The sequence below is a fragment of the Brachycentrus maculatus genome, unplaced genomic scaffold, assembly GCF_059751285.1.
Source record: "Brachycentrus maculatus isolate JH-2025_06_01 unplaced genomic scaffold, ASM5975128v1 h1tg000202l, whole genome shotgun sequence".
NCBI lineage: Eukaryota > Metazoa > Arthropoda > Insecta > Trichoptera > Brachycentridae > Brachycentrus > Brachycentrus maculatus.
The window spans coordinates 2375820-2401890 of record NW_028280953.1 but is presented as its reverse complement, the minus strand read 5'-3'; the positions used below and the strand labels follow the sequence as shown (position 1 = coordinate 2401890).

General features: G+C 32.4%; 3 protein-coding genes across 6 annotated transcripts in view; all 3 read right to left on the bottom strand.

The window, feature by feature from the left end:
* The window catches only part of Ctl2 (Choline transporter-like 2), a 53800-nt gene extending 50043 nt beyond the window's left edge, over positions 1–3757 (bottom strand). For 2 of the 3 annotated variants that reach the window (XM_088263680.1, XM_088263684.1), the window contains exon 1: positions 3530–3757. The gene's annotated coding sequence lies outside the window, so the exon portion shown is untranslated. The remainder of the gene's footprint in view (positions 1–3529) is intronic. The other variant, XM_088263688.1, reaches the window with a different exon arrangement.
* A 2170-nt stretch (positions 3758–5927) lies between these two features.
* Positions 5928–10538, bottom strand: LOC148307295 (deoxynucleotidyltransferase terminal-interacting protein 2). Its single transcript, XM_088263691.1, has 4 exons — positions 10347–10538; positions 9774–10144; positions 8760–8924; positions 5928–6218 (listed from the first exon to the last, which is right to left on the bottom strand). Exons 1-4 carry the CDS (start codon positions 10435–10437, stop codon positions 5967–5969), a joined length of 879 nt encoding a protein of 292 aa, XP_088119817.1. The 5' UTR covers positions 10438–10538; the 3' UTR covers positions 5928–5966.
* Positions 10539–14779: 4241 nt separating this feature from the next.
* On the bottom strand, positions 14780–22139 carry LOC148307294 (uncharacterized). Of its 2 annotated transcripts, none has more exons than XM_088263673.1 (5): positions 21893–22139; positions 18512–18604; positions 16717–16818; positions 16407–16578; positions 14780–15847 (listed from the first exon to the last, which is right to left on the bottom strand). In XM_088263673.1, exons 2-5 carry the CDS (start codon positions 18585–18587, stop codon positions 15016–15018), a joined length of 1182 nt encoding a protein of 393 aa, XP_088119799.1. In that variant the 5' UTR covers positions 18588–18604; positions 21893–22139; the 3' UTR covers positions 14780–15015. The 2 variants fall into 2 exon arrangements, with proteins under 2 accessions (XP_088119799.1, XP_088119798.1); XM_088263672.1 differs by having other exon boundaries at positions 18512–18607; positions 21893–22069.
* Between the last annotated feature and the right edge of the window lie 3932 nt (positions 22140–26071).

Sequence of the window (26071 nt, the reverse complement as noted above, 5' to 3'; positions counted from 1 at the left end):
GCCAAATGGAAAAGGTTTATTAAAAAAAAACGATTATTGTGTCTGTACGGGGTGATGAAAAAGACAATAGAAATTCTTTGTGGTTTTTATAGCCAGACTGGGCGGTTGTAAGATGTTTTATCCATATTGATATCGTGTTGAAAGGTGAATGGATCCTTGAAACGACCTTCCCAGGGCATTAAGGAAAGGTTAAGGTCTGAAATTTTCCAGTTACATTTTTCCGAGATGACCCAACACCCATTTTGATACCACATAAGGCAGAGTTATCAGTCTAGAGGTGTAACTAATCGAATGCAACGTTGTGTGAAATTTTATAGGAAATCGATAAGTAACAGCAAACCAGACTCCCTCACATTGTGCTGCATGGCCAACACCAAGTTAGACTATCGGGCAGACCACCAAAGAGATGGATCGACAGCTGGGAATCCACATCGCAGGACGCTAATCACTCTTAAAAACAGACCACAAGGCCTACACCAAAAAGAAGAGACAGCAGACGTGTGTTTTGATAATTTAAAAATAATTTTGTCAACAATGAATTACAACATTTTGAGTGTGTCCAAGTACTTGTTCATAATCCAGCATTCGGACCTCACATACTAATAAAAGAGTTTCTGCTCAGTAAAAAACTTCCTTTCATCTCACCAATAGATGTCTCTAGTGAAGTTCTAGTGATTCAAGAACAATGTTTCAAAATCAGTTCATGTATATAGAACTTTAAAGAATTTAAGTAGTGTGGTTGTCAATAATGGGTAGAATTGGTGAATGTCACACGTGTGTAAAGTGATCAGTTAAACCAGCCTATGACGGTTGTCAGCCCCGTAAATGCCCAGACTCGCATATTCTTCTTCATCTTTGATGAGATGCCAAAAAATAACAATGAATTATTTTCCGAGAATGGCAGACCCAGCAGGCTGAGCGTGGAAGGCGTCGCGACGCCGCCGTGCCTCCTCACCCCCTTCTGGCCTCCCGAATCCCGGTGCAGGCGTCCCGACGCCGGCGGCGAGGACGTCTACCCGGCGCCACCCGAATTAAGGACGATCAAACACACAACGGAGGCACAATACGTGCTGCGATTAACAAAAATAATAACCCAACATGGCGCCTAGTCATATACGGCTGCGACATCTTGGAAAATACGTTTCAATGCAATAGGAAATAATAATAATAAAATAATAATAAGTATGATCAGTGGCGTGCACAGTGAATCAATTTGGGTAGGCAGTAGAGGTAGGTAGTAAGGTAAGCTGGTACTACTTAGTAAGGTAGGGTAGGTACTGGTTGCGTTTTTACATGTCAGGCGGGTAAGTTAGGATAGGCACTGCTTTTCTATGTGGAATGCACGCCCCTGTATGATATTCCAATGGTGACACTTATCGTGATCACTTAAACCAGCCTATGACGGTCGTCAGCCCCGTAAATGCCCAGACTTCCAAATTCTTCTTCATCTTTGATGAGATGTCAAAAAATAATAATATGAAATTAGATGCCATTCGTTTTTATCTCATTTTGATAAATAACAATTAGATACCGCGTGCCAAGCGACGGAGCCCGACATTGTTTGAACAAGGATTTTTGGTAATCAACGAAAATGCTATTGGCTGCAATTCCGATAGCATTACTGATATCGTCAACTCCGCAGCGATAACAAAAATATACGAATATGTTTTTTTTTTAATTATTATTGTTTAATATGGTTACAAAAGTTTTTTTTTAAATAATTTTAATTAATTTTCTAGATATTTCTACTTAAAATCATAAAATTAATAACGCAGTTCTCTCCAATAAAGAGACTGAGCTCTTGTGCTTGGAGAGGGACTTACACTTATTATTTTATGTTTATGTTTGTAGGTAATATAATTTATGTTAATAATTTTTTTGTTTGTTTTTTTTTCTTGGATTAACATGTATATAATTCATTTCATTTGTTTTTCAGCATTTTAATGTATCAATTTTTTATATCTGTAATAAGGTTATGGAAGTACTAAGTTCACAAATATTTAAAATTCTGTTGAAATTGCATTTTGGTATTGTCATGTTGGTATCTTGAATATGAACTTTTTTTTCTTCTTTTCTTATATTTTGATATCTTAACAGATGAAGAAGAATATGGAAGTCTGGGTGGATGAATAAATATAAATGAAAAGAGAATTTGCTAAATAAAATCCTTCTCAAACCAACCGTAGATGACTCCAGCGAACTCACACGTGATGCGTCATGAGATTTACGAAATATGATAGTGGTGTGGTCTCTGTTGGATAAAAGCTTTTCTCAATCCAACATAGATGGGTGTTGTGAACTTATACGTACTCTGTCATGAGATTGATCAATATATCAAGGATTTTAAATAAAAAAGGGTAGTGTGTTTGTCAATCATGGGTAGAATGGTAAATGTTGCACGTGTGTAAAGTGATCACACAACCAATTTTTGACAAGGCGTAAGCCCTGCAAATACCCAGACTTCTATATTCTTCTTCATCTATGTTGAGATGTCAATAATAGAAGAATATCGCGTATTTCTAAATTACTCAGAACGATTGTATCTAGTATTATACTAAATCAGTTATAAAAATATTTGGACAAGTTTCGGGTTGTGGTCCCATGGTTAGTGTCGCGGACTCTTGAGTCAGAGTTTCTCGGTTCGAACCCACTCTACCACAATTTGATACCTAATTCTAATTATGAGCCGCTTAGGCATACAACAATAGCTTGAAATTTAAATATTTTTATAAATAACAGAAACACAAATACATATATTCATAATTTTTAAAATAAATAAATAAATATTTTAATAGAACTTATTATAATAATTTATATAGTAAATGTTAAAATCAAATACTGATTTTTTGAGTCTACTAAATTGTATTTTACTGTTTAAAAACACATAAAAATTAATTCTGTGACAATTGTTTCGCCTTGTTTTGGCATTTTTAAGTTAATGAGAACGCAGATTACATTAATAATTATTTTTTATAATAATAATAATAAATACAATTGAAATGCATTTAATAAATATAATTTTTAATAATTCAATACATTCTTTTATACTTAAAATCAACTTGAAATAGTATGTTCCAACATATCAACAAAATATTAATGGACCACATATAATTGTTTATCCCAGGGTCATAGAATTAGCGGAGATAAACGACTTATGCATTAAAATTACAGTCGCTTTATCTTTATGCCGATGACATATTTATGGAAATATTATTGCTTCTTTTTTTATGCTCAACAGCCGCAAAATATCGAAATGCAAACAGCTGACATTTATGAGCAAACAAAAGTGTCACTTGTTGCAGCAATGTAATTACAAAAACAACTTTCCAAACAAAGTTAAAATGTAACATAAAACAACCATGACTCCAACATTTCCACAATACTTCTAAATTTACAAGTAATCCGGAACGTCATTAAACGATTTTTACTTGAAAAACATAAATAGTATTGACGTAAACATCAAAAATCTGACACGGAACAACAAAGAATTTCGTATTGTTTTATGAGGAAAAAACAAAGGAATACTCACTAGTTTGACAGGAGTTCTCTGTGGTTTTGGTGACTAAAATCCGTTGTTATTTATAAGTGGTTAATTCACAAAACAGTAAAATTCACTTGAAAAAACTTAGTTATGTGGTGTCCCGAAATACACGACCCCACAAAACACAACGAAAATTTTCTGGCCACTGACGAACTGAGAAAAATAACATTACTAAGATTCTGAATGGGATAGAGATGGGAACACGCGAATCGGCTTGTAGGTACCTAATCGACATTACAACATTTTTATTTTAAAAAGGTAAACAGAATCATCCACAGATGTCACTAGCATAAATTTCCGCTGTAAATTTAATAATTTATTTTTAAAGGAGGTCCTCATATTTACATTTTTAATCTAATAAGATTTACGTATACGGTAACTTAAATTCGAATGCTTTCTATATCTACGATGTTTTTTTTACTCACCTCATACCCAAATGGTGCATAGGGCACCGCATTCGATTAACTCAGCGTTAACACGTTTGTTAATCATATGAACGCAAGGTAATCACCTTGCATTAGTCCTGAGGTCCAGAACTGAGAAAGGAGTGGAATATATTTGAAAGGACACAGATGACATATCGCTCACTCCTTTCAAGAACGTGAAATATGAAAAAACTTGATTTTTCAGGAGGACGTTTTTAAAGTTTAAAAATATAACACAATGTATTAAAAATAAATATCAATCCACTTATTGAACTTTTTGCTGTGCAACAGATCTTTTTAGGTAAAACCTGAAGGTTTTTTTCTCGATTCGAAATATATTTAGTATATTTAAAAAAATAATTAAACAATACCTTTTCTTCAAAATGCAAAAACAACACTTTCTGCCTTGTAGCGGGTAAATATTAACTTAAAAATATGTCTCTTTTGCTGGGATATTGTACATTTTCTGGGCATTCTGAAAACATGCACAACTGAAAATTGACGATTTTGAAATAATGACGTTCTTGAAAGAAGTGAGCAATACGTGAAAGAATTCGAGTGTAAAGAACGTTACTGCCATGTGGCAGAGGAAATGAAGAAGGAATAAAGGGTAGAACACGGATAATAGAAGATCACTCAAAATTGAATGAATGACAAATTGATGGAACCAAAAATTTTATATTATCTTCATTAAGAAAGAAAACCTTCTAAATTCAATTTAAATTGAATTCATATTTTAAGAAAAAGATTAATATAAATTTTTTTAATACTTTTTTTACTTGTTTTGAATTTCGAAAGTTTTGTAAGAAAATGGAAAGGTTGAAATTAATGAGTCTTCTCTGTATTGAATAAAATATTTGCTAGTATAATATTACTGAGAACACAATTTAATCAGTAATTTGATTTTCATTTCACCAGGATGTCCACCACCCCCCATAGAAATAAAAAAATAAATAAAGAATACTTACCTTAATTCATGACAGCAGAAAAAATAATAAAAAAAGGATTTAAAATGTCATAAACACAAAATTAAAAATGTTGTAAATAATAATACTTCAAATGAAAGAAAAAATGCTGAAAAAAAAGTCCTCGGAAATTACAACAATAAAATGCTCATCTTTGTATGTGAAAAGGCAATGGAATTCCTTATCTAAACCTACATGTATTATTCCAATGACACGTTTTACGAGATAAAAAGTTTATGACCTTACTTACATTATTCGGCTTCCGTATAAATTCAAAATGATCAAAACTTTTATCATTATATTTTATAATAGTAAGCAGTATTTGCCATGTAGGATAAAAAAAATGATGGAGGGATGTTACCAGAAGGGCCTTTTTTAAGCGACAGACCTGTCGTATTCAATTTTTGGTAGTTGATATGTTTATAACAGAAAAAAAGTAAGTAATTGTGATATTGTGAGTAATGGTCAGCATGCTCGGCTACCGATCTGGAGGTCCCGGGTTCCATTCCCAGGGGGCGGTTAAATAAATAAAATTGATTTTTTCACTGTAATTATCCTGGACTGGTACCTGAAGCGGAGGGCTGATCGCCTTTCCTTCATATGTAATCAAGATAACACTGTGTTTATACGATGCAGTGCCCTAGGCACCATTGGGTGCGGATAAGGGTAAGAAAAGAAGAATTGTGATACAATTTGTGTATGTAATAACAACGTTAATATTTTTCTATTCAACCATCCTATCTTCGGGTTATTTTCAGGCATATTTTTTTATAAACAAGGAAAAAAATCACAACGTTTGTGTCACAAAATATTGTCAGATATGAAACCTGACAAAAATTTGTCAGTGTATTCGGTACGCATTAAATATTTTTGGAACAGATTTCATTCGTACGCGTAGGTCATACGAGTTAGCGCGGAATGGTGAATAAAAACCGGGCGTATCACGTACATTCGTATGTATAGGGCGGTTAAAAAAAGTAAAAATAAAACACATGATTTGTTTTAAAAACGTTTATTTAAATAACAAAGATAAAATTAAGTTTTTTTCTTCTGTTTATTTTCTCTTTTATTCTTCTTGAACTGCTCCTTACTTCTCATTCTCTTATCTTTAATATACGTCTTGTAGGTGGACTGCCGTTTCTCTTCTATGATCTCTGCGTATTTTCTCTTGTTGTATCTGTTGAATTCGGCATCGGCCAACAGTTCGTCCACAATGGTTCTCTTGCGGTCTTTCCTCGTGAGACGCTCATTCTGATGATCAAGGGCAGAATCCATAACTGTTCCAACCTAAAAATAATTGCATGATATTAACATATTGTTGTCAGGAGGTTTTTTCATTAACTCCAACCCTAGTTAGTATACTAATCACAGGTAACCACAAACCCATCTCCGATCTGTACAATGTTTTTTGACACTCTACCAAAAGTAAGCAAATTGAATGCTTATAAGCGTTTCCCGCTCTCTACCAACAGTATATTCATGACGATTTAAAACCTTTTCCATGCCCTATGTATTAATAGATACATTTCTATAACTTATAAAATAACCTTGTTTAACCCATTGGGCGATGAGCTTTGATGAAGATAACAACATTTTGAGTGTGTCCAAATACTGGTTCACAAAATCTGGATTATCTCCAATTACATATTATAGTTATTTTCATATTATTTTTTAACATCTCATCAAAGATGAAGAAGAATATGGAAGTCTGGGCATTTAAGAATTTGAGTAGTGTGGTTGTCAATAATGGGTAGAATTGGTGAATGTTACACGTGTGTAAAATGATCACTTAAACCAGCCTATGACGGTCGTCAGCCCCGTAAATGCCCAGACTTCCATATTCTTCTTCATCCATGTTGAAATGTCAAAAAAACATATGAAAATGAATGTGATCAAGATAGCACTGCGTTTATATGATGCAGTGCCCTATGCACCATCGGGGTGCGGATAAAGGTGGAGACTGGCTTCACTTAAACCAGCCTATGACGGTTGTCAGCCCCGTAAATGCCCAGACTTCCATACTCTTCTTCATCTTTGATGAGATGTCAAAAAATTGGTGAAGATTCATTTGGGAATAGGGCAGCTTTTTTTTAAAATTTCTGATAATGAAATATTTCAACATTGCAAAGCATTAAATAACAATATTTTCCAGATTTCTATTAAGAAGTCATTTTTAACTACTTTTAAGACTGATCTTAGATACACAAAGGTTTTCCACCTTGTATTTCTAGCCCATAACTCCATTATAATCTACTACTGTCACCGTTACTATGCTAAAATCAGCTATTTCTTTGCTGGGGTGCACAATTTTTGGCGCACACACAAGGTACAGGCAAATCCGCAAAGGCCCATTTATTTGCCCGTATGTTGTACAGGCTTCTTCCCTTCTTCTTCTTCTTATTGTTTTTAAGAGGGATTAGCCTCCTGCGACGTCGATTCCCAGCTATCGGCCCATCTCTTTGGTGGTCTGCCCGGGAGTCGTCTACCATGGGGTTGGCCGTACAATGCGATGTGGGGGAGTCTGGATGGTTCCATTCTCCTCACATGCGCATACCATTGTCTCCTTCGTTGCCTTCCCCACCTAACGACATCTTCGATTTCGCATATTTCCCTGATCTTGGCATTTCTCAGTCTATCTCGAAGACTCTTGCCTGTTATGCTCCTCAGAGTCTTCATTTTTGACACTCTAAGCGTGTTTTTTGTGGCAGCGGTGTCTGCTCTACTTTGGATTCCATACGTCATGATGGGTCGGACACAAGTTTTGTATATCTTGATCTTGCTGCCGATCTTCATCTCAGGGTTTTTCCATGTACAGGCAATGCGTAAAAATCAATAAAATTACAAATGAAACACATGCTTTTTACCACTTGAGTATTATATTATGTTACGACTAGTTACACATCTACAGGTATATAAAGTGGTTGTTTACACCTGTGTATTTGGGTAGTATGTTTTCTAGGGATGGAAAGATTGATAAAGACTTAGAAAGGAGAGTGAATGCTGGGAACAAAGTTAATGGTGCACTGAAAACAGTTATAGCAAATAAAAACCTATCAGCGGAAGCTAAACTGGCAGTGCACAACGGAGTCCTGGTTCCAACTCTAATGTATGGAAGTGAAACATGGAGTTGGCAAAAGAAGGATATAAGTAGACTGAATGCAGTTGAAATGCGATCTCTCAGAAGAATGTGCGACAAAACGATGTTTGATAGATGTACGAATAGTGAAATAAGGAAGGAATGCAAAGCTGAGATAAGCATTATCGATAAAATTAAGAAAGGTGTGTTGAGATAGTTTGGACATGTAGAACGAATGAGTGAGGAAAGAACAGTAAAACAAATTTATGAGGCGAATGTTAGCGGGAAAAGAAGCAGAGGAAGACCGAGAAAAACATGGCACGATCAGGTATGCCAAATGCTTGAAAGTGGTCAGGTTAGGAGTCGTAACAATCGGCGGGTATGTATGAGGAGATGCATGAACGTGGAAGAGGCGAAGAATGTTTGCAAGGACAGAGTGGTGTTGCGCTCTATTCTCTCTGCTTACCCCTGCGGGGAAGCGGCGTGATGGTTAGTTAGTTAGTTGTTTACACCTGTATGGAAGCATCTGTAGCTTCTGAAACTATTTGTAACAAAGCACAATACTCAAGTGGGAGAAAACAAGTGTTTTACTAGTAAATTAACCTAAATCCTTTGTAAACGGGAGCATCTGCCACATTTACGTGTATAAGCCGTATCCTTAAGAATTAAACACTTTTTCTACTATGTATTTAATAGTTTATTACAATGGTCTGAGTGATGAAGTATTGGATAAATAATCTTGTGAATTGTACCTGGAAGTATTTGGGAAGGACTTCCATGTCGTTCTTCTTGTAGAAGTGTTTGGGATCCAGCACGGATCTCATCTTCAAGACCTGCAGATCGTTCTTCAGTTCCTCTGTGATTTCGGGAGCCGGCATATTAAACCAGGAAGGTCCCTTTGTCTTTTCTCGTGCGCTCTGTAAGAGAAAACAATTTATATTTGAGATAATATATCAAAAGCATTGTTAACTTTGTAGATAATAAATAACCGTAGTTTAAATAAATGTAGTTTTGAGTGTGTAAATGGTGCTATGGTGGTGAAGGGTAGTATTGTTTGCATGCTGTGTTAGTGATTGTCCTGACGAAGAGACGGGTACGTCTCGAAACCGGTAGACGTAAAAATCTCGGTGAGTGGTTATATACTAATTTTATTAACATTTTTGTAAAAAAATAAATAAGTAAAAATGACTAACCACAAAGTAAATGCTTTAAATATTAATAATATTGAGAATATAATAAATAACCAATTGGATTCAACTTCAAGACAAAGAAAATATTCCCATTTTGATTCTTTTATCTTCATTCTCTCTCTTTTAAATAATTATATAAATTAGAGAGACCATAGCAATTTCACTTTAATCTATGGTTGACCTGACGACGGAATGGTTATTCCGAAACCGGTAGTCGTGAAGTAGAGTTTTTAAGTGGTATTACACAAAGTGAACGATGAATGATAAGAAAACAATTTGCATATAACTCAGTGAAACATCAGCTCTTCTTTTTCTGACCCTTATTGGCTTATTGATTTTTCGCTCAGATATTTGTTTACTATTAACCTGGATTGGTACCTGAAGTGCAGGACTGTCCACCATGCCTTTGTGTAATTAACAATGTAACACTGTTTTGATGCGATGCAGTGCCCTATGCACCATTTGGATGCACAAAAAGGGGCCAGAAGAAGAAAATCTTGCGACTGGTCGACAAAATGTACATGCCTCCACAGTGGAAACACAGACAAGAGAGAGAGAGGTGTTATAGTATATTACCTTTCTAATTGCTTTTTTTCTGTTGTCACTCATATCATATTCCGGAAGACTATGTTCCTTCTCCAAACCGGGGGTAAGTACCGTATTCTTCATTGCCTTCTCAACATCGACCGTGGCGGACTTGATCTTGAATTTCCCCGTATTCAAATCAATATTGTTGAACTGATAAGGCTTTTTCTGTTGGTGGGATTTAATTTTATCGCCGGCACTCTCTCCCCAGCCCATTTCTGAATAGAAATTATCGATAATGGCGTCTGATTTCTGTGTCGAAGTCCTTTTAAATAATGCTAAGTCTTTTTCTTCATCGGCGCATATTTCTTCATACGATATTTTCACACGGCTCAATATTTTATCGAGGGTTTCCTGGCTGGCTGTAAAACATAAAACCAATAATTTTAAGTTTAGCTGTCATAAAAATTTAATTTTTGTCAACATGAAGAATCATATGTTGACAAGCAAGTTAATTTCCCAACAATACTTAGTCGCCTTAAAATAATGCAAGCCAAAATCAGTTATGTTTGCTTACAACTGACTGCCGATTTCAAATACATTTTAACCTCAAAGTAAACATACCGTTTGCGAATTCATTTTCATCGATTTCTCCAATATTTTGATCTTTATTAATAAAGTCCTCATCTCCGACAGTGTCGATGATGAAATCCATCTTAGACAATAATTTTTCACTTGTCTATTAAAATGCAAGTTGTTTTAATCAATCAAAACACGTGAAATTGACAACCCTTCGGAAAGACTCCATAGAAAAACGATTTTGTCTTGATGACAGTAGTTGTCAAAAATCTATGAACAAAATGTGTTGCAATTGTAAAAATAATTTGGCTACAAATGAGCGAATTGTATAAATACAATTTTCAAAAGCGCCTGAATAGAGACCAAAAGAATAGTACAAGAAAAATTATTTGAAAAAACCCTTATTATTCTTCTTCTTCTTCTAACCCTTATCCGCACCCAATGATGCATAGGGCACTGCATGGTAGTGATGCAGTGTTATCTTGACTTTCATGAAGGCAAGATGATTACTACTGCGCAGCAGGAACCAGGCGAGGATGATATAAAATAAATATTAGAGTGTAAAATCACCAATATTTATTTTCACCCCTCCTCCCTCTTGGAATTGAATCCGGGACCTCCATCGATGTAGCTAAACAAGCTAATCACTGCATCACGGAGGCGGACATTTTTTTAATCACAATTATGATAAAATTGGATAAATGAAATGCAATGCTCTTTTCACAATGCATACAGATAGGCAATAAGAATGTGTAATGATAATAAATTGGATAATTGAAATAGCGCCATTTTCATAGTATACCTCAAATGTGTGGAAACAAAAGCAAAACTGTCATTTGTTATATTGGTAATTAACTATAAGTAAAAAGGAAGCAAAAAAGAAACGAAATAATTTTAGTACTTTAATTTGTAAATATTTAATATATAATAAAATACACAATTTGTATAAAATACATTATTTGGCATAGCAGTAAGTATATTATGGTAATAAAAATAAATGTTTATGTCTGTAACCTTCATTGGAACACGGAAAACATAAATCATTAAAATATATTTAGTACATACATACGAGTACATTTCATTATAGGCAGTAATTGGCTTCTTGAATGCTATATTGTGGTATAAAATATTTAGGTTTGTAAAAGAAGTAGGTGCCAATATTATGACAAAAATATAAGATTCCTTTATTACAGGGAGGTAAAAATGTTACAGGAAGATATATCGATAAAATGACTATAAATAGATCTACAGCAAACCTCATTTATTCAAACAAGTATAACTTGGATAGTACTAACCGATAATCAAAAAAATTACCATTAAATTTTGTTCATTCTGATGATTTTCATGAAAAACTTTCAATAATTCATCAAAATATGACAATATATTTTTAACCTTCAAAAAAATATTTTAATATAAAATAACAAAAAGAGATATTGCAAAAAAAAACATCCGATTCAGTTCATGATACTGGACAATAACTTGACCCAATCCTATAGTTACTAGATTGAAATTATATAAATGAAATATAAAAACATATCTTTAAAAAGGGCTTCTATTACCCATTATAATACCCCTAGTAGTAGTTTTTTTTTAATGGTACTATATGTATAAAAAAAATGTAAAATAAAAGATATTGGACACTTTTCCACCTTGTTGTTGACTTTTTACTTTTATACATATATTTATACCCACTTTCAGCGTAATAAATATTGTACACCTGTGTATATTTTCAAATTGTGTTGAAAAATTAAAACAAGGTTTTTTCAGTCTTCAGAAAAATCACTTTAAAAATATGGTAACAGAGTTTGAAATATTGCAAAAAATATATATAAAAATGATCTACAGTATTGAAAAAATGTGATGTTAGTAGATTATTCCTTTTTTTTCTTTAAAAATGTATAAAACATGTATCAGTAAAAATATATTTGTATAATTTTAGTAAAATTAAAGAACTTAATGACCCAACCTAATCTAACTTCTTAACCTAACGTAACCATATCACTTTTGTTCGGTTAGGTAAAATGTAAAATAAGAAAAAAAAAATTGACAAGCAGTGTCAGTTACATGAGTAGCAAAAATAATTAGCTTTTTTTTAAAAATATGCAATAAACTTCCTTAAACAATAACAAAAATACATCAATTTGCGAGAGTTTATATAAAGCAGTAGGTAAAGTATGCAATCAATGTGTGAACAACCATTTCACCTCAAGCAAGCAAATTTAAAACTACATATTCAAAAAAGTATAAAAAGTATAAAATGTTTAATCATTATTTTAATATTATGCATTATAATATGGGCAGTATACAAAGACTTAGAAAACACAGCAATTACATACAAAGAAGGCCGTTTATTGTGAGAGAAAATGATGTTATCAAATGCTTAATTTAATTATAATCACGCTGTCCCAAAATTTCACATGTTCAATTATTTTGTAGAAAAAAATGGCTATTGTCATCAATTCTAGTGACAGATATTTGTACAAAAAATGTAAGTTCTAGGGGAATTTCTGCAATATTGTAAATAAAATTTCGGACAATTATTCTTACATATTTTGGGTGTACTGGCAAAAAACGTTAACTCGTAAATATGCAATTTTAACTCAATGATGCAGTATTATAAAGTTTTTAACGTTATATTAACTGGCAAATACACCAAGTAGTTTGAAATGTCATATTTATGTGGTTTTAAAAGTAAATTCAACTTTAAGTTTAATAGCGGGTATTTTATTCAGGCTAAAATCTTTAAATAACCGGGACTATTAAACAGAGATTTTAGAATTGACGTTTTTTGCAAGTGTACCCACGATATGTAGTTAAAAGGATTCTTCATTAACGTCACCAGTATACGAGCTTTAGGGAGGGCAGAGTGAGCATGTTTAGTTTTATAGGTTTAAATTTCAGTACATCATATTAGTTATGAGTAAAGTGACCATATGTCCTGTTTTGAACGGGACCATCCCGTTTTTAGATAGCCTGTCCCGTTGTCCCCAAGTAATGTTTCGGGACGTCGAAATGTCCCGTTTTCAAAAAAAGAGCAACACACAGTAACAATTTTTAAAAATAGTGCAAAAAATTGACAGTAGTTTGTAGTATAGCCGTAGTAAAATCGTTAGATTGAATTGTTCCAACACTTTCGTAATAATAATTTGAACTATAAAAACTTAAGAGTAATTATTGAAAACATTTTATGCTTGCCCGGAACAAATGCGCCCTTAGAAAGAGTCTTTTCACAGATGAATAAATTGTGGACGACAGAAAAAACACAATTACAAGTCGGAGTACTTAAAGCGATTAAGCGATTATTAGCTAATTTTTTATAAATCCTGCAAAGAATTCCATTCTTATTTAAAAGCAAACTCACTTATCCTTAAGAAAATTCGTTCATCACCAAAATATATAACAACATATTTTTTTTCATATTTATATTACTTATTCCTTTTAAATAACGATAATTCTTTATCAACATTCGTTTTCTTTTTATATAAAAACTATGAAAAAATATGTGTTTTCTTGAATATACATACTATTATTTAAAAATTGGTAGATGTCCCGTTTTGAGGACAAAAATAAATGGTCAGTTTAGTTATGAGGATAGAGGATGTATTGATAGATGATTACAGAGTAATCTGTGTGTATGCTATGGATTTTTAGAACTTATGTCTGAAATAAACAACGCAAATAGTCATCAAGAAAAGGCGATTCAGTTGGCAAGGCTATGTACTCCACATGCCTCCCGAGAGCTGCCATCAAGCTTGCCTCTTTACAAGGCATCAGGTTCGCGCCGCCCAGGACGACCACTGCTGACGATTCGTCGGCAGTTCTCGTCTGAACTTTGTGATGCGGATCTGACTTGAGAGGATGCAAGGGAGCTGGCGGCCGACAGAAAAGCCTGGAGACAGTTCATGGACTCTATATGCTCCACATAGGGAGCGGATATGGTAAAAGAAGATGTCTGAATCTTATGGTGTTCTATACATAACACAGGGTATTTCAAAAATATACTTTACAAATATGAAGATTTCATTCAACAGTTTTTTAACTCAACGGAAGACGTCTTTATAGTCAAAATTAAAAAATATTTGTATTTTTAAAAATAAATTATGTGTAATTTTGTTTAGCTATATTTAAAAAATCAAGTATATTTTTTATTATGCTTAATGTTATCATCAGGCAGGTATTGTTATCACAATAAACGGATTCCATTGTATATGATTTCTTGGCGTAAAATAAATACATCACATCAACATTACCGAGGTATAGCGTTGTAAATTACGTATGTTCATGTTCTCATAAATCTATAAAACAACAAAATGAAATATGACCTTACTTTTCTGGTAACATAATATTATAGATATACATGGAAATTCATATATAATTTAAATGTATTATGAAGTAGTAGTGTTATTAAGTATTGCATATATAGCAAAAGGGCACTTCCGCTTCTGTTTCTACACTCTGTTATACATGGTAAATTTATATTTTTCCTTTTTTTCAAAACTCTTTATACAGTTTAGATACAGTTTGCATTGAAAAAAATAACATTATATAAATAGAACTTCTTATCTCAATGTCGTAAATTCATGGAGATAAGATTTTACGATATAAGAATAAATCGGAGCTGCATTCTTCATACACAAAAGGCACATATGCGTTATAAAAATTTATCTTAAAACTAAGTAAAGCGGTAACTAGATGAATAAAAGTTGCGGAGAAATTAACGGACATACTTGATGATATCGTACCTCAAAAGGCGGATGAGAAAATTATCATCTTGTCGCAGTAATTCCCTCATTTTAGCCCTGTCGACCTTGTCTCTGACTTGGAAATGCATGTCTTCCTGATCACATCCGTCGGCTAGGCAGTCGAACATGTCTCGAGATTGCTTAGAGATGCTGACTCCGTCTTGTTCGGCCGCGAAGATGTAAACCCTCATGCCGATTTTCCTCAGATGGTGAAAATTTTGAAACAGCGGTGAGAAATCTCCGGATTGGTCCGTTAGCATCCTAATAATTTTCAGTTCTTCCAGCGCGGACGACATCATATCGAAGTCGACACTGCACCTGTTTTTCGGGCATTCGTTTCTCAACACTGGAGTATTGAAATCCGGCATTATTTGCTGAAAAACGGGGGATATTTTCAGGTTTTCTTCCGGAGTCAACTGGATCCCGTGAGCCTTGCGGCATTTCTTCGATTCGTCAGAGTATATGTTATCGAACTGCGGGCACTGGTTGCTTAGATCGCATATAAAAGAGACGTTGTTCCTATCGACGAATGACTGGTGGTTGTTGACTAGATTTTCAATAAGTGACGGTTTCTTTGGTGGGTTTTGGGGAGGCGAACCGCAAGGAGATTTCATTTCGCCCGGTTTAAGCTCTCCGGATCGTAACAGGCATTGGATAGATTCATCTTGCACATCGTATATCCCGGAGATGAGGTAGACCGCTTGCAGCAGATGAGAAGACGGACATTCTTCAAAAAACTGCTTATCTGCGAGCAGCTTGGCGGCCAGAAGAGCTCCTATTCCATGTCCGATGAGATAAACACCCCTAAAAAATTTGACAGGATTGTCTATTATAATAATAATAATTTGGATAATTTATATAGTGCCATTTTTGTAAAATACTACCTCAAGGGCGCTTATAAAGACAAAGATTATTATATATATATATATCAAGATTTAATTGGTAATTCACAATAGATAAAGAAGCGTATTAACACATTTTTGCCGGGTGGTTTTTTAATCGATCCTGATCCTAATTAGTGTATTAATTAGGGTCATATACTAATCACAAGTACCCGCAAACCCAATTCCGATCTTTAAAATGTTTTTTGGCATCTTTTGCGCTCTACCAAAAGTAAGCAAATAGAACGCTTTTAAGCATTTTCCGCTCTCTACCAACAGTATGTAAAATGCACTTTTTGATGTGTTTTCTGCGAACAATGTGTTTAGACAAAAAAATGGAGGCCAGGGCAATTACAGGTCCTATGCATACTCCAATTAACACTTTGTCAATATATTGCTATTATGCCCTATTTACTATTTGGGTACTGATCGGAATCAAAGAATGTAAAAGGGTAATTAGTGTTGACAGTTGTGAGACTCACTGCGAGTGGTGTTCCCTGGCCCTGCGGAACACCTCGCTGAAGGCCCTCCTGGCCGCCTGCAGCAGGCCCTGCGCCCCCGCGCCCCCAGGGGACAGGTTCACCTGCAGCCCCCGCACGCCGGCCGAGCACGCGCTGGCCGCCCCCTCTCCGAGGCACAGCGCAATCGGAGCATCTACGAATAAAAAACTTTTTTATTCCAGCGCCATTCTACTATTTCTTCACAAAGATAATCCACTCTTAGCTTACTCGACATCCTTATAGACTTAATCAGACCACATTTCAAATGCATTAAAAAACAGTAATATCTTACCTTGAGGCAGCTGGGAGCCGTAGACTTCAACTTCACAATCGTCGGGAGAATCTCTCTGGGTGCTTAAATGACATAATATTGGAGGAAGCTTTTTAGGAGAACCTGTGAATAAAAATAAGTTTGATTTTCAGCAACAGTTTTTGTTTTTTGTAAAAAAAAAACCTGTTTTAAAAAATAAAAATTTCAATAGTTGACATTTTCATTTAAATATCAAGTTTTTTGGACAAATTTGGACATAATCGGCCAACAATAGGTGTAGACCTAGGATGTTTCATCAAAAAAGTCAATAAGGATGTTTTGAAACCTATGAATTTTATCATGAATAGGATATAAGCTGTCAAGTTGATGATGACAGTTGACACCGTCAACGTGACAGCTTGGATCCTATTTTAAGATGAATTCTATAGCTTGAAAAGATTGCAAAAACCCACATTGACATTTTTTAAAGTAGGTAGTTAGTGGACACTCAAAAATGTGAAAACCTAGTTTCATTTTCATTATATTATTATCGAAGTCTCAAGCGCTCCTGAGGTAGTATTTTATGAAAATGGCGCTATATAAATTATCCAAATTGTTATTATAATTATCAGGGCTTTTTTTAAACAAAAAAAGTCCCAAGACTTCATGTCAAGCTTTTTACTAAAACAAATCATAATAAAATATAATTTTAATATAATTTAAAGTAACTTCTCCGATCATTTTGACGAATTATATAAATATAGATTGCAATTATGTAAGCGCAAACATTGTTTCGTCTAATTGATTTAAAAATAATAAAACCCTTAACCGCACCCCAATGGTGCATAGGGCACTGCGTCATATAAACGAAGTGTTATCTTGATCGTTTACACATGAAGGAAAGGTGATCAGCCCTCCGCTTCAGGTACCAGTCCAGGATAATATTGAATAAATATGACAGTGAAAAAATCACTTCTATTTATTTTACCCCCCTTGGGAATCGAACCCGGGACCTCCAGAACGGTAGCCGAGCGTGCTGACCATTACACTATGGAGGCGGACAAAATATAAAATATATATATTTATATATATATATATATATATATATATATATATATATATATATATATATATATATATATATATATATATATATATATATATATATATATATATATATATATATATATATATATATATATATATATATATATATATATATATATATATATATATATATATATATATATATGTGAAAAAAGGTGCCGGAACGCTGTTCCACCGCGTTACATGGAAAAAAGGCCCTGATTACACTGGCCAACAATGATTTTGTAACTGAAATTTTGATGACTGATTTGGACTAAGTTAATCGATTTTATTCAAAGTGTATATGGTGACAAGCTTGTATCACGTCAAGGTTTGATGTTACAGTCATATTATTGTTTGTATGGACCCCATACGTTGAAACCGTAATAGTGGTTGGTATCTAGACATGTTTTAGTCTAAGGACTAAGAGATTCAAAAAAAGTATCGATAACTATGGAGTAACAGTGGAAATATATTAACTTATTAATATTGATACGATAGCATTATATGTTTATATATATTCGTACATAAATAATAAGATAAACATTAGTCAATTTTAGAATTAAAAATATCCATAACTAAAAAATCTGACATGCTACATTTTTTTTCTTTCGTTTTTGAATTCATCTATGCAAAGTGCATAAAGATCAGGTATTTTCATACAAGTTGCAAAACAAAAGTTGTAAATTGTTGGCCAGTGTTATTATTCATTACAGAAACAGTAAGTCAGAAAGCAATAACAGAATCTTACTGGATTTCCTATCATCCAAAGTATAGTTGATCTGCAAATCAGCCAACTTCAGGATGCCTTCCAAATCGGTGCTCATCTTTCCGAGGTTTGTGACTACTGAAACAAAACAAAATACGACAATCGATTTGATCTTTTGACCGATAAATTTAAGATATTTTCCCACATTTCGAAAACTTTAAAAAATATTGATAAGGTATTTTAATCTTAAACTGATAAAAAATAACGGTGCTATTTACAGACATAATATAAATAAATGTATTTGAAGTGAGATAACGATTGAATACTATTGATATTGTTTGATATTGATCAGAAATAAATAAATAAAAGAAAACAATACAATCAGTGAGAAAAATTCAACCAAATATAATTTTTTAAGGCAATTGAGGCCAAGTATCTTTTGTTTCTATACGAAGGGAAGATGGAAGTCTGAACATATCCCAGCAAAAGAGGCATACTTTTAACTTAATATTTACTCGCTACAGGGTAGAAAGTGTTGATTTTGCATTAATTTTTTTTTTAAATATGTATACTCAATATTTTTCAAATGGAGAAAAAACCTTCAGGTTTTACCTAAAAAGATACATTTTATTATATTTTTAAACTTTAAAAACGATCTTCTGAAAAATCTAGTTTTTTGATCGATCACATTATTGAAAGGAGTGAGCGATATATCATCCGTAAAGTGAAATGAATGAATAGGAATAATGAAAAAAAAATATCTGCCGAACAACTTGTATAAATAAATATTTTCAGTCATTTTTATAATCGTACAACTGTATTTTTTAAATGAATAAATGTAATACATTTTTTTTAAAAATCATACAAAATTAAAAAAAGAAATAATGGTTTAAAATCTAGTCAGGTAGTATTTTTTTTTATATTGAATTTGGCTTTCACTTTTAAAAGTTGTAATTTTGCATTATGAGTAAAGTATTTAAAATTACCCACATCGACGTATTATAAAATAAAATTTGTGACAATTGTCACAAAATTTATTTTCCTGTGTTTTAAAAATAAAATACAATTTAATAGACTCTAAATATCAGTGTTTGATTTGAATAAATAAATTATATATAAATATATAAGTAAATTAATATTTTAGGAAATATTTTTAAAATAATAATAATATACATCAGAAAGACAAGTACAATTATGTATTTTATTTCATTATTTGAACATGTTATAAAAATGCCTACATCAGACTTTACCAAAATCAAATCTCGTTATTTTTCAATTGAATAGACCGAATTACGAAAAATATACCAATTTTCGAAATAGCAACACTCATTCTTGTATATGTGTATCAAAAGTAATTCGTATTAAAAATAACTAAAGCAATGAATAAAAACGGAAATAAAAAAAAATAAACAGTAATGATTAATTTCTTGTTTTTTCCGAATTTTTAGTGAAATTTATTATGTGCGATTTTTTCATAATGGCGAGAGAAAAAAATAACAAGAACAGTGATTTTTACTTATGAATTTAAAAGCAAAAATATTAACTGATAATGATAGTGTGACACGTTCACACGACATTTAAAAATAAAGAGAATCAACGATTAACATCAAGAATATAAAAATGATAAAATGACAGCCGGAGATTTTTAAAATGACCGCCAAATCCACCGCGGTATTGCGTTATTTGGACCAGATCGATTAAAATGTAGTTAATTATTCAGTGCTTTATCTTTTGTTACATCATTTAAATTACGTAATTTTAAAAACTCGAATAATTATACCGGTTTTTATGTAATGTCTAGTCATGGAAGCCATTCACATCTCACATTTGAAACAATGCACATTATTTTAGAGGCCTTCACATTTCAAGGTAATAATACAATAATGAACTAACCATGCGTTAAATAAACCTCACTTGCAAAAAAGATAGTACCTACCGACCATATCAAATTACATTAAAAATATTTGAAAAAAAAGGTTCTGTGAAAAACTTGAAGACAAAATTTGCGGCCTTTAGACGCACACGACTTACAACTGATTATAGTGTAGGCTAATTTGTAAAGGCAACTAACTAGCCGTAATTCAAGTTGCGGCTGTTTGGCGTAACACGATCTCTTTCCGTTACCGAGATATTCATTATCCAAATAGCCGCAAAATTTTATTAATTTGATGCAACTGTTGTTGGCAAAAGCATCACTTAAAGTTGACTTTACACTCGTTTATCTTAAAAATACTGTTTTTAACTTGCAGCTATTTGCCTTTGCGCATTAGTACGGGTGTCCCTGTCTTGCGATAAAACGCGTGACACTATTTTTGACAAGTTGTAAATAAGACAAGCGGATTGATATCAATATAAACACTGCGTTTATATGATGCAGTGCCCTATGCACCATCGGGTGCGGATGAGGGTTTGAAAAAGTGTAAATAAGATAATTTTTTACATTAATAAAATAAAAATACTTTTGAAAATAACTGTACATTGTATTTGAAATAATTACTTAATTTTTTCTGCTAAATTTGTAATATACATTTATGATTTTATTGTTAACTCAAACAGATTTTTTTAATTCTACTTAGTTGTATTTTATTGTTAAAAAACACATGAAATTAATATTAATATTGTGACAATTGTTTAGCCTAGTTTATTTTCAAACGAATGTTTGATTAACAATTAATACATAAATTAAAATGGAGTACTACAAATTAAACGCCAAATCAATAAATGTATTAATACATCATTCGTAGTAGATGTCATTGCCTTAATATAATTGACGACGAAGATAACAATGTGTCGATGCGATTCAGTGCCCTTTGCACCATTGGGCGCAGAAAAGGGTTAGACTTTATGTTAACGATGCGAATTTGTATTTTGAATCATTCAGAATAAATATATTTTCTAAGGCATTCATAAAAGATTAAAAATGTGTGTTTATAATATAACTAAAACAAATCCACGTGTTCATTAAATATAAAAATTTATAAATGTAGAAGAAGCGAAACATGTAGGTATGGATTAAATAAAGTGTTAATGGTGTTTCATCCTCCCCGCCTACCCTTGCGGGATAGTGCGTGATGTAAGATATATATATTTGCTATACTTTTCATTCAACATTATAGAAAAAAACTAATACGCATGGTCGATTGAACACGCCCAAAAATATTTATATGAAAATGAGGACGGTGTTATTTATATCTTAGCGATAAAAATAAACGCGACTTGAATACAAATGTTATATAAATTGAACAATTGATTCATAAATTAAAAACGTATTTAAAATCAACCAACAATTGCTAACTGAATAAATTAGAAACATTTATCGAAGCCTAAAAAGAAGCGATAAACATATTTACATATTCCTATTATGAAAACATGTTTTCGGTTTCAAAATATATTACATAAATAATACAGCATGCTTTTGTTTACCTTAATAGTATCTGCGTACTGCAATTTAAATCTGATGTATTGTTTTTAAGTTAAAAGATACAAAATGAACAATATTATTTTAACACCCGCCAATAGCGCATGAAAAAAATCACTGACTGAAATAAACAACAGCCACTTTGTTTACTGAAATTCGAAGCCCCGTTCTCGCCTTAGATTGCAAGTTTAGTAAATCGTAATATTGAAATTTAATTCACAGTCACACCTTCTTCACGTTAGAGATGTGACTGATGGGAAACTGTTATTTTTTGATTACTCGATTAGGATAGTATTTTTTTCTCGGTTTATGTTTCTTTCCAGCTTAAGTTTTTGATGTCAAATTGTCATAAAATAAAGTTTTTGCACTGATAAGCGTGATTAGCTTTAAATTATCGTATCTGAAAACCAAATGAAGTAACAACTTCTTTTAAATATATTGTTATTTATATCGATCGGCCATATCTCGTTCATTTACTCATACATAAATAGAGATTTTAATTTTATAGATATAAATATAATAGAAATAAAAATAATAACTTAAAGTTTGTAGCATTTTTTATAAGTCTAGATAATAAACCTGGTTGTCGGATTATTTTGATTTTCAGAGTTATTTTAAACGTCAATTATTATTTATTTACATTCTATCCAAATGACTCTAGTATAGCTACGGCTTATGAGAAACCATTTATCATTTTCCATTTTAAGTGGCAATTATATTAGCATAATCGCCTGTGTCTTCTTTTTCATGATTGAGATTGCTGTAATTTTAATTCATAAGTAAAAATTCTAACCAAAAATATTTTGTAAGTCTGCATGTAAAATGCAATATCGATATCGCTCATATTATCCGGATATCTCGGTTTGAATCATAGTCGATTATTTAGTTCACAACAATGGGCACATCATTAGTTTCAGCTTAATTTTATCTCTTTCTATCTTCGTTACTTCTCATTAGAGGAACTAGAACAGAGATATTTTAATATCTAAACTCGGAAACTTTAGTACCGAGCTTACAATACTACCTAAACATTGTACGCATGCGCGATTACTGTCACGTAGTCAAAATACAAAGTGTTGCCGCCAAGAAAAAAAAGTGGCCAAATTTGATTATTAGCTAAACTTGAAAATTATTTCTTATTAGAAAAGGTATATAATTTTGGACGTTTTTATTGGCCATTTTTTTTTGTTTCGATGTAATGGATTTCCGCATTTCTTTCAAGGAAATTGTCATAATGTTCATTTTTAATTTGATAATGTTTTATGACCATAAATGTGAAGGTAGTTTAAAACGTTTTCAACCAGTTGGTTTAAAAACAAAATAGGGTTTTTAATTTCTTTAATCGCTTTTGGTGATTTGAAATGGTTGCAATTTATGTGTTTATTTACGAAGAACTCGATTATTTATGTAGCCAGATGAAGAGCGAGGATACAGAAAATTTGGTCCAGAGCATCGATTACACTTTGGCTTTGGCATTTCAAAACAACTTGTTGATCAGTATTTTTTTCCCTTTAGTAACGGCCATAGCTAATTTGTACATAATATATTACATGTTGTGTACTTTATGATAAAATAACATGTTTTCTGATTTTAAGCACCTATATTATTGGTTCGAAAAGTATTTATTTAAACAAGGATGACCACATTAAACAAGGAATTCCTAATTAGGAATACATAATTATGCATTAGCCTGAAATATTGTTATTATTATCGCGTTATAGTCAGGAAGTGACAAATTACAGATATCGATATGGTCCATGAAATCATTGCTGACGTTTTGCCTTTGTTGTATAGGAGTATTGAATCCAGACAATGTCTGGCTGTTACTATAATAAAATATTTGACGGTTTCTCGTGTATATGGTTGGGGCACAGATATTAATCATTTGCAATTAAAAGGGACGGTCTAAAATATTTCAACTGAGTAGAAGTAAATCTAATAAATAAAACGCATTTTTATTAAAGTTTTATTTTATTTTTCAAATCAAAGGTATACATATCAATAATCCATAATATTCAACACTTGAATAATAACTAAGGTAAGTGTAACTGTCAAGTGAAATGCTACAGGGCTGTGCTTCAATTTTAAGCTATAATTGTAGTCATAGGTAATAGATAGGTACAATATGGGAATGTATAGAATACATAAAGGTTACAGTAACAAACTATACAAAACTATTAAATTATTATTGCTGTCAGTTACTCTGATTTGTATACCATACTTCCTCTTCTCTTCCGCTTCTGCACCTAACAGTGCATAGGGCACTGCATTGGATCAATGCCTGCCTATGTCAAGTTTTAATTACCTAGCGAGGCAAAAGTGTCCAATTTAGGAATGAATTGATTTATACACATCGACCACTGCTACTATACCGATTCTGAAGCAGTTTTGTCATACAGCAGCTGTTCTAGAGCTGCTCTAGCTTAGCTATGAATTATGGTAATTCATTGAACAAATCACATATTTTTTTCAAAAATTCTAGCATTTGTTTCTCACTGCTAGGAAATTGAACTTTTGACAGCCTGTGAATATGAGAGTGTACAGAGCAGTAGACAGGAAAAAAAAGTGTTTTGTCTACTAAACTAAATGTTTACCTAAAGGACACAACTGATACCAGAACTTGTGTAATTCACAATCAAAATAGACATTGATCCAATACATGGGTCCTTAGCACCATTAGCGATTTTATCAAATTTTACCTAATTAAAACATTAAAAAAATTTGAGGACATTAAAACATTGAGAGTTCTTAGTCAATCATATTAAGTTTAAAAACAATGTTATAATAACTCAAAAAAAACTTTTGACAGCATGGAAGTTATACATACATACAGTAAGTTCTCTATACGCAAAAAGTTTTCTAATATTCTGTATATTGAAATGATTGTTAACTTTGTTGTATGGTAATAAAACATCCTTATCGTTCATCGTTCACTTTGTGTAATACCACTTTTAAAAAAAACACTACTTCATGACCAGTTTCATGATTACAAGTTTTATTAACTTGTTGCGCTGTGCGTTGCTAAGTTTAAATACCACACGTGTTAATAAAACTATGGTCTACGTGCCACCGAATGATAAAGACACAAATTGACATTGTACTTTGCAGCTGAATTTAAATTTACAGTATATTTTAAAGATTTTCCCTTATAACAAACAAATATCCATCCTTAGCTGCACACAATTGAGCATTGGGCACCGCATTATAGCAACTTCAATTTAAATTTTCAGTGGGCACACTTGGCAAAACAATAGTGCTGTAACACCTAATTAAAATCACAATAAGCAGATTGAATGATAGAGAATTTTAAAAAGGTTATATGGTAGATGCATGTAGAGATCTTACTGTAGTTGGAACACAGTTTAAACGTTACAAATTCATATGACAAATGTATAAAATTACACAATAAAATTTCACGTTGGAAGCCCATTCTAATAGGTGAGTAAGCGTGAACAAATATCAAACTTACTATAATATTGCTGTGAGTACTTTGTTCGAAAGTTACATTCTAATACTGGCAAATGTTTAAATTTAAAATAATCTGAGAGTTCATCATGTCATGTTATGTGAGTATATTAAGAATTATAATGAAATTTTGAGATTATTCAAACTATCAATTGTTTTTTTTAAATTTTTGGTGTAGAAATTTTACAAACTTAAATTTCTTTTATTACATTCTAACATGGGGATTTTTTAAATAAATAAAAAATATCAGAGAGTTGTCCGTGTCATGTTATGTAAGTATATTAAAAATTCTAATGAAAAATTGATATATTCTTTTTTGACATCTCAACATAGCTGAAGAAGAATATGAAAATCTGAGCATTTACGGGGCTTACAAGCGTTATATATAGGCTGGTTTAAGTTTTCACTTTAAACACGTGTAACATTCACCAATTCTGCCCATGATTGACAACAACACTTTTCAAATTTTTGGAACTTCTAGATACATTGAATTATCTCGATACATAATTTTTAAAATCAATAGACTTCACGAGACACACCTATGGTGGGACGAGGCAGGTTTTTTATTAATCAGAAACTCTTTCATTTGTATATAAGGTTCGAATCCATATTCTTCATCATCTATGTTGAGATGTCAAAAAATAATATGAAAAATAACTCCTAATTGGAGATAATCCAGATTTGTGAACAAGTATTTGGACACAGTAAAAACGAGGAAA